At 34.2% G+C, this 9,634-nt stretch overlaps 2 protein-coding genes across 2 annotated transcripts; both read right to left on the bottom strand.

The window, feature by feature from the left end:
- Positions 1 to 605: 605 nt before the first annotated feature.
- Positions 606 to 2,423, bottom strand: fabp4a (fatty acid binding protein 4a). The gene is made up of 4 exons (XM_062990762.1): positions 2,289 to 2,423; positions 1,489 to 1,664; positions 1,304 to 1,405; positions 606 to 844 (listed from the first exon to the last, which is right to left on the bottom strand). Exons 1-4 carry the CDS (start codon positions 2,359 to 2,361, stop codon positions 794 to 796), a joined length of 402 nt encoding a protein of 133 aa, XP_062846832.1. The 5' UTR covers positions 2,362 to 2,423; the 3' UTR covers positions 606 to 793.
- Positions 2,424 to 4,544: 2,121 nt separating this feature from the next.
- Positions 4,545 to 7,477, bottom strand: mrpl53 (mitochondrial ribosomal protein L53). The gene is made up of 3 exons (XM_062990760.1): positions 7,362 to 7,477; positions 4,885 to 4,997; positions 4,545 to 4,722 (listed from the first exon to the last, which is right to left on the bottom strand). The coding sequence occupies exons 1-3, from the start codon at positions 7,451 to 7,453 to the stop codon at positions 4,604 to 4,606; spliced, it is 324 nt and encodes a 107-aa protein (XP_062846830.1). The 5' UTR covers positions 7,454 to 7,477; the 3' UTR covers positions 4,545 to 4,603.
- Between the last annotated feature and the right edge of the window lie 2,157 nt (positions 7,478 to 9,634).

The raw sequence follows: 9,634 nt of genomic DNA, 5'->3' as shown, positions 1-9,634 counted from the left end.
TGTTCTTCCTCATCTCCACTCTAACTAAGCATTTGCTAGCTCATTACTGCTCTTGGTGGCAGGAGCTAGTATTACAACTTAACATACCTGTAACTGGAGGGACAACGGTTACAAGGTGTCCACATACTTTAGGCTATATATTGCAAATAAGTTTAAACATAGTAATGAATATGTACTTGTGCCACCTAAAGGTTTGTGTTGTGAAATAATTGGTATCACATTTGTTATCCTATTTAAATGTATATAATTAATACATTTTATTGTTTTACCACCAGTTTATCCTGGTCAGGGTTACTGTGGTTCCAGTTTCTCCAAAATGACAGGGCGCAGTTCATTGTGTACAAATTAAAAATGTATATGTTGCATACACTATTCCAAAACCCAAAGATATATGGTAAATGTCAAATATCTAATAATTTGTATCATTCTAAAACAATTAAAACCCAGATTATTTTGAGATAACATATAAGTTATTAATGCAAATATAAAATATTAATGCATATATATTATTTTCTCCAAAATTATGGGATACAAAAATCTACATATTTTTTACCCATTTGTATTATCCTAACATATAGGCTATAAATCAATAAGCATTGCTGAAGTTTGATCAAATCACATCTTTATTTAAAGCACCACAACAATTCATTTTAATGCATTTTAAAATACAGTGCATACACTGACTTTGGTGTCCAAAAACAAAACAAAAAAAAAGAAAATGAATAGGACTCTTCGGCATTACTGCTCATTGAACTGAGCCGGTGTCTTTAAATCAGTGTAGATGATTTCCATGTTACTCTTTTACATATGTCCTCACTGCCACCACATCTCCCATCTTGCATGTCTGCAGAGAAGCAAAGAAATCAAAGAAAGTATTATGACAAAATAATTTTATTACTCACATTTATTAAGTGCAACAAAAATAAGGAAAAAAGAAGGGGGTGGGTTGGCACGCTGAATTGGCTCCCTGTCCAGAGATTTCCTCTTAAGGTGTCTTCCCAACAGGAGTTTTTGTCTCTGAAATCTATAAAGCTGCTATGGGACAACATCCACTGGAAAAACTGCTATACAAACAAATCGGACCTGGCCTGACTGCCTTGTGCCAAGTGTTTCCCGGTGAAACCAGACCTGCCACAAATCTGACCTGGATAAAACAGTTGTGATTACCTGTTTATCTAACTGTGTGATTAAAAACTGCTTATTTTGTGTGATTTCCACTTCTTATCTTTCCCAGGTTATTTCTTTACTTAATATAATGCTGCTTACTAATATAGCCAAACATAATTAACTTTAAAATACTCACCGCTATTAATTTTCCATCAGTTATTTCTCTCTCTAGTGTCGTCTCCTTGCCATCCCAGGTCTGTTTCTGTATCAGTTTTCCACTCTCCAGGCTCACCACGGTCTGCACAAAGAAAGATGCACTTCTCTAAGTCTATTGCCTTCATCTGAGCTGCAGCTAGTTAAAACCAGTCACAAGACACTAACCGTGGTCTTTCTATCATCAGCGGTGGTCTCCTCAAAAGGGTCATTCAGCTTGAATTTGACCTCGGTGGTTTTAAAGGTACTCTGCGATTTCATGCAGATCATTCCCTGGTCTTCCACAGTGAGGCTAAAGTTGGGTTTGGTCCTGTTTCCAACCTGACGAGTGGCAAAACCCACACCTAAAAAAATTAATAAATACATAAATGTTTTAAATTATATATATATTATCTCTATAATAAAGTGTAAAACACTTTGAAATATTGTAAGTGAAAATAAGCGAAAAATATTGTTAATAAGCATTATTAATAATAATAATATAATAATAACCATACAATTATGTATTAATATATTAATAATTATTATTACTTTTATTATTGTTTTACTCTAATTTTATTAAATATATTTTAATAACATGAATGTTAGTATAAGTATTGTAGTTTCTATAACTACACATTATTATTACTAATATATTTATATTAATAATGTTAACATTGAGTTATTTTTTTAAAGGAATTTCGTGTAGATTTAACAGTTCATATTAATAACAATAATAATACTATGAACATGTAAAAACGTAATAAAATATATATGTATATATATTTTTTAAATGACTAGGTTCCATAAGTATTTTTATTTAGGATTTTAAACACTTTACACACTAGGTACACATTCCCTGTAGTTTACAAGTTTGGGTGAAATGTAGCTGGACTAGTCCTAATTTGCAGTCAGACTCAGTAGAAAGAAAATCTGATGCATGAGCATCAACACAAGCTGAATATTAAATGTATAATGTGTGCACATACCCAGAGCCTTCATGTACTCGTCAAAATTCTCGCTGGACACCATCTTCCATGTTCCTACAAATTTCTCCACCATGTTTGCAGTGTAGAATTTCCTGTGTACAGTTTACTAACAGAACTAAACTCCGCACGGTATCCAACAGTGCACTGCACTCCCTTATCAAACTTCCACGCTTATATACTCATTCTGCAGCACGCGCACCCACAGCGGACCAATCAGAGAGCGAGATGCTCCCTGTTCTCTCAGTCACAGAATGAGGTAAAGGTTCACACGAGAAACATCCCAGATAATCTACACACTTCCACAACCACAGAGCTACCGTATCAATACAGATCATTTAGACGATTAATAATCTTCTGCAGGAAATGTAATGACTTACTTTTAATGTCTGTAATAAACAGGAGTTAATATATGAATATCTTTTAAATAAATAATGCACTGCAGTAACTGTTTCAATTTAGATTTAGAGTTGCACTGGGTTCAGAGCCTAACACTGCTGCATTATTAAGGCAATTCAGAAAAGCCAATCCACCTGAATTACCTATACCACCTTGGCATTTATTAAGGATACACTGTGAAACCAAAAAGTATTTTGACAACTCTTCTAATGAGTGTATTTGGCTACAACAATCATCTAAAGGTCTACAGCACAGCACTGTTGTCAGTCTAAAAGATAAATCTTTGTTTTGCTAAAAGCTGAAACATCACCATTAATTTAGTTCAGTGGTACCTTGAAACTCAATGTTAGTTGGTTCTGAGTGGTGTTTAGTTTTAAAGGCATTTAAAGGAGTTTCAAGGTATTTTTTCCCATAAGGATGTATGGGAAACCTGTTAATGTGTTCATTGGTCCTGTGGAACTGCATATATTTTAGGCTAATGTAAAATAATGGAGGTTTTTTTTACACTTATACACCGAAAATAACACAAATATAATATAAAAACACTGAAATACAATTGGAAACAGTAAAAAAAAATTAATAACTGTTGCACAAAGCTTAACGTGACTTATTGTACTAAAACAAGTGAGGAATTTCATTAGTGGAGAGAACTTATGAGCAGTAATAATTAAGAAGTTAGTGTTTCTGTGTCTTCATTTTAATACATTGAGTCACGTTAAGCTTTTTTCAATAAGCATTTTCAACTAAAAAAAAAAACAGATTCTTACAAATTCTCACAACCCCGAGCTGTAACACAAGTTTAAAAGTGAAACAGAAGGAAAATCCAAAAAAAAAACACAGATACATGTGAAGCTTTCAGAGGGGATTTGACAGTTATTTCACAGAAATGTAGATTCAACTCATATGCGCACTTTGATGACTTCTTACTGCACTGCTTAAGCGAAACACTGAACAAAGCGGGTGTTCACTGTTAATTTGAAATTAAATAAATACTTTTTTTTAAGTGAGTTTAAGGTAAACATTGAGTTTAAAGTCGACAAAGGGCGTCGATTTTGATTTTAAGTTTAGGGTTTCAAGTTATCACTGTAGTTTTAGTTTAACAGTTCATTGTCATTTCTATTAGTTTAATTTAGGAGCTTAGGAAAATTCTTCTTACTATTTTAAAAAAACAAACCCAAAATTAAAGTTACCTTTATTTCCAAGCATGTCATTTCGCATGGCCAGAGTGGTAGAACTGCATGTTGTATTAGTAATTATTAGTACAATAATTTTGTGATGTGTTAAGTTTCCAAATTGATTTATTCATTTAATTACTGCAATTTACTATAATTTACTATAGTCATGTTCCACACAACATAAGCACAATCCCAAATTACTCTTTTCACAGCAAAGGCATGCAACATGTTCCGACCCCATAGTGCTCATCATGACCTTATACTAAAGGAAAGAGAAAGGTACTCAGGTGGCGCAGCGGTAAAGTGCAGTAGCTTCACTACAGCTGGGATCCAGGGTTCAAATTCCTCAGTGGTGCATCTACATACAGACATGATTGGATGTGTGGAGGGAGGATGACATGCATTGGTGTTCTGTCTGGTGTGTTACAGTCATTCCTGGGATGCCTGTCCTACCACAACCCTGACTAGAATAAAGCAGTGATAAACCGTAAAAAAAAGAAACAGAAAATGAGTAATGTAATGAACATGTCTGAATGAAAATTTATGTTATTAGGAAACATTATTCAAAAAAACAGGGTAAATTATGCATTTTTCTACCCAATTCTGCCTTTTCAAGACCTGATTATAATGTGTTTAAATGTTATGGACTGAATGATAATTAATAATGTAAAAGACAGAGACGGTATTAAATATATCAGTTTAATGTACTGCAAAAATAATAAATAAATACATTCAAAAACACAACTACTTCTTCCCAGCTACTTTAGACTGTGGATCTTTAGCAATGCAGCGTGTCTGTAGGGCAGAAAGCATCTCTTGGCTCGTCAGTCTGGCTCCTTTCATCACTAACCTTTCCCCGTCCACTGCAAATTAAAAGAAATACATTCATTAAAAGTTCAGAGGCATCACATAGTTTTCTGACCTTTCATTTATTAGGCTATAGAAGCCTAGAAACACACTTATAGTTCATCAGAAAAAAAGTCTGTGAAAGCGCACATGACAGAAATTCATGACTAATCACTTACTGAATGTGATGTCAACCACTGGTTCTGACCGGTCGTGTTTCACTTCTGTTGTCACTTCACAGTTCATATTAGTAGACTTGGCTTTTTCAGATCCCACCAAAGCCAGAAAATCTCTGTAAAGGACATTAAGATTGAAAATATGGTCGCATGACTGAAAGTTGTATATTTACACTCTGAGCACTTTATTAGGTGCATCTATCTGGTATGTAGATTTGTTGATTGTTTTATAAGCTACACCTACCAGACAGATTAAATTTGTCTGGTAGGTGTGATATAAAGAAACTAATCACATATAATAAAGAACCAGAAAGTTTAAATATTCTAACTGCACTGCTGCAACTGTTATACCAGCTCAACACACATTAAAATGTCATTTCAATGTTAGTGTCATTGCCGTGATGAGAATGGGCCAACACCCATACATCATCTGGTCTATGGACATTACAATTTATAAATGGTGTACAAATGGAAAACAAAGTGTAAAAAGCTAAATATGGGCTACAGTCAGTAACTGTATACACACAATTACAGTTCATCTGTATTGTAGGTGTAGCTAATAAAATAATCATACATGAACCAGAAATGTGTTTATAATAAAGTGCTCAGTGAGTGTAAGTATATTAAACACAATAAGGCTGGTTATTAATTTATTTAGCAAATACGTCAATTTTTGAATTAAAGCTGTTTACCACAAGGAAGTAATTCTTTCCTGATATGAATTTTGAGCAGATTTCCAAATAGCTGACAGGGGGCAGAATAAATAGCTAGTTATGCACAATTTAAGCAATACACTTAAAAAATTCTCAACCTTTCTGGAAACAGGGTTTGTGTGTAGTTATTGCTTTAAAAAATATTCATAATCAATAATTTGATATTAGCAGTGTGCCAGCAATCAGAGAGAAATACTACTGTGTGTAGATTGTTTTTCTGATTGCTAATATGCAATTAGTATTTAAGAAAGGGGAAGAGATGGTGAGATCATCTTTTTTTATTATTATTATTTATCTGGAGCCCATGCCACAGATACCACATTTGATTTGTCAGAAGAAAAAATAGCAACCAAATGCATTTTCTGTAGTGGTTTCAAATGATGCGATCATGAGAAAGCAATTGGGGTAAAGAGGAAATTGTTTTGTGTCATGCAGCCAATTCAAGGCTAAACGGTCAGAAAAAAGTTTCATTTCCACCAATGCAAATAAAGGTACAATCATTAAGAGTACCATTTGCGCAGAGGGTGCATCAGTAATCTGAAATTTACACCTTTGGATTGTTGTCAGTAAATTACACTAATAAGACTAGTAAGTAACTAGTAAGAAAATAAATGATCATAATATCAATATTTTATCACCAAATCCTACCTGAAGCCAGTAATACTGTCTAACCTGTCCTCTACTTGTTTAGAGACATATAACATACTATATGATTTAAAGTATGTGGGCACCCCTGATAATTACTGGGGACAAGTGTCAACGGTTGTATAAAGGTTTATAAAATTACAAGACTTTATATGATGCCAACAGTCTAAGTCCTGTACACTTCAAAATCTTAAGACAAGCTTTTCTAGTACAGTGGAGACAATTAAGACCACAAGGGGAAGGGGGCCCCTATTATTACCCATGGTTTTGGAATGGGATGTCCAACAACCTAGTGGTCTGTTGTCCACATACATTTAACAAAATAGTGTATCATATGTACTCATACAGATTATACGATGTATGCATTTATTTATTTCATTTATTTTTGGAAACACAAATAGCAGACATTATGGTCCTTTAATCAGAGTAATCTATTATGTAGCTTTTCTTATAGTCATCAAAACAACGTCACAATTTTAGGAAACTCATTGTTAAAATATGTTTTTATATTCAGAATTGGTTGATTTAATCTCAATTTCTAGTTATTTATTCTCTAGAAGCATTGTGTAGTGTTTTGCTTGAATAAACTATCACAACAGTCTCTAGCGTAGAAATTTTATTCCTAAGTATGTCTTTAAAACTGAACAATCATTTAAATTCCAGCATCAGCTAACTGCCAAAAACTTTTTTGCATGAATGGGTGCATCTTAAACACAATAAACCTTATTTGTATACATTTGCATACGTTACAAAACCACCTTCAATCAAAAAACATATTTTATTAAATAATGAATGATGTAACTAAGTTACGCACAAGTAGAGGTGACAGGACTTTAATAGATTTCATCACTGAGCTTCATGCAAGAGGATGAGACACAGTTTATAATGTATTGACCTGGATATGGTTAATATGATATCTAAAGATACATGCCAAATGCACGGAACACTGTGAAGTAGGTTATCAGCTCAGCAAATATTAGTCTGCCTGTACCGACACTCGGTTATTAGCTAACTGGCTAACTGTTGCTGGATGACACGTTTCTAAATGAAAGCCACATTCTTCTAGCCAGCATATTTTTCCACCTAAATTTCAAGCTTGTCTTACAGAATAAATTATCATACCGTGTTGAGCGAACATTGGATTCAAACGGACAAAACTGTACGACTATTTTCTTCACCGCCTTTAGCACAACACCTCCTCTGGACGCTGCCATCTTTCCTTATATGAACTCTGAGCCGAGCCGCCTACGCTTACTACACGCTGTGCTGTATCCTAAATTAAAAATGTAGTGCACTATGTAGGGTTTGTGCGCCATCAGTTTACTTTCTCTGTAGTGCACCTCTGCAGGGAGTCAGGAGTTGTTTAGGATCCAGCCCTGTATATAGCAGTAGCAAGATTATATTCTAATGTTTGACATATTTAAGATATTTTGTATTTTTTGTATTCGAATCAAGATTTTTTAAACGTGGCAAATATACTTTATAAAAGGTACTTAAATGCGCCAAATGCTGTATGCTACAAATGCTACATTTATAAAACACGTCTATTCATCAGTAAGGCAAATGACCACTAGATAGCGCAAGTCACCTAATATATATATATATATATATATATATATATATATATATATATATATATATATATATATATATATATATATATATATATATATATATATATATATAAAGCGGCGGTTATTTACTAAATTTATTATTGGTTCATTCGTCTTAAATAACTGCTTTTCCTGGTCAATCAGGGTTTGTTTTTGACTGCAGTATGGTGGCATCTATGTGGATCTTCGCCGTCGGTCAGTGAATGTGACACATGTCGGTGTGGGTTTCCTTCAGGTACTTTAATTACCTTCTACCCCCCGAAATATGGGAGGTAAATTGACTGCTCTAAATTTCCTCAGATGTGACTTGAGTGACTACCCTGCTATGCATTTGCACCAGGTCCAGAATGTATCCTATCAACTATTATTTTATTCCTTCGTTTATTTCTCTTTATTTATGACTACTTTCCTGATCAGAATCATGCTCGGGTAATTAACATCAGCATGGTGGCACAGCTGGTAGAGTGGGTGCACTGCAACATAGGAATTGGGGGACCTAGACTTAATCCTCACATTACTTATTGTTTGGAAGACATTTCACATGTTCTCCACATGTCTGTGTAAGTTTCCTTCAGGTACCTTAGCACTTACTAAATCCAAAAATGTATATGTGAGTGTGGGTGTTCACTGAGTATTTCTGCCTTGCATCCAGTGTTTTCATATGGTGCCACCAAGAGTCTGACCAGGTAGAAGTAGTTGATAAAAGAGTAAAAATAAATATTCTATATGAATTATAGGCTACTAATGATTATGTCCCAGTAAAAGTGTTCATACTGTTTACCCAGAAGTTCCACATTATCGTACCACAATCATTTTTTCCACTTTTTGAATTGGGAGGACAATATGTGGCAAGAAGTCTTAAATACAAGTGGTATCTTATAGTTTTCTATTTCAAATTTCAGTAAATTATCAAAATTAAAACATTATTATATCTCATATTCATAAACAAAGTGTGGGTAAAAAGAAAAAAACAAAACATTCAGAACATTTTTTTCTATTTGCTACCTTTATATGATTTTGCTTTGTAAATGCAATCACACATTGTTGGGAATGTTTTTGTTACTGCGTACACTTTGTCTACCCATGAATGCTTACAGTTTCTGATGAGCAACAGGGTTTTCCTGAACAGGCACATGCACTACACACTAGAAGCACTAAATTTAGGCTAAGGACTAACGACCGCGTTTCCTATGTTAAGCCCGCCCAGACAATTGTGGTTCGAGCTGGTGCACGTGGTCTAAAATTAGCCCAGCAGCTTAAAAACAATGCAACAACACTCCCCACAGATAAGGACAGAATATTTAAGAATAAGGGTCAGCAAATGTAAGAATAAGGGTTAAATGATATTTCTGTCCTTTAGTACATTATGTGCTAAATATAACCACTCGGTTAGTTATTGTTACAGAAGGTGCATGGCAGAAGTTTACACTGATGCATATGAGCTTAGAAAGTTCTGCGTTTGCAGGTTATTTTCTGTGTGGAGTTTGCATGTTCTCTCTGTGTCTGTGTGGGTTTTGCTCTGGAAGCTCAGAACAAAAAGACATGTAAGTTAGGTGAATTGGAGATACACAATTGCCCATGACGATGTTTGTCATTAAACTTGAACTGATGAATTCAAGTTTAATGACTACTTGTCATGTATTGAATGTAACCAATATAACCATATGGCATTGAAATCCTAATAAATAAGCATTGATTACATGGATAAAAATGTGATGCATGACAATCTAAATGTCATGGTGATGGTGATGCAAAGTTTTCTGACTGTGCCAATGTGCTACA

This window comes from Trichomycterus rosablanca, chromosome 2 (assembly GCF_030014385.1).
Source record: "Trichomycterus rosablanca isolate fTriRos1 chromosome 2, fTriRos1.hap1, whole genome shotgun sequence".
NCBI lineage: Eukaryota > Metazoa > Chordata > Actinopteri > Siluriformes > Trichomycteridae > Trichomycterus > Trichomycterus rosablanca.
This window is presented reverse-complemented; position numbering and strand designations above follow the sequence as displayed.

What these genes read in the sequence shown, in the direction of transcription:
- fabp4a (XM_062990762.1), bottom strand. Translation starts at nt 2,361, where the DNA reads ATGGTGGAGAAATTTGTAGGAACATGGAAGATGGTGTCCAGCGAGAAT. An exon ending in CTGATGATAGAAAGACCACG is followed by an intron (nt 1,406 to 1,488) that starts GTTAGTGTCTTG and finishes TTCTTTGTGCAG; the next exon opens with ACCGTGGTGAGCCTGGAGAG. An exon ending in CTGATGGAAAATTAATAGCG is followed by an intron (nt 845 to 1,303) that starts GTGAGTATTTTA and finishes GCTTCTCTGCAG; the next exon opens with ACATGCAAGATGGGAGATGT.
- mrpl53 (XM_062990760.1), bottom strand. Translation starts at nt 7,453, where the DNA reads ATGGCAGCGTCCAGAGGAGGTGTTGTGCTAAAGGCGGTGAAGAAAATA. An exon ending in TCCAATGTTCGCTCAACACG is followed by an intron (nt 4,998 to 7,361) that starts GTATGATAATTT and finishes TGTCCTTTACAG; the next exon opens with AGATTTTCTGGCTTTGGTGG. An exon ending in AGTGGTTGACATCACATTCA is followed by an intron (nt 4,723 to 4,884) that starts GTAAGTGATTAG and finishes TTTAATTTGCAG; the next exon opens with TGGACGGGGAAAGGTTAGTG.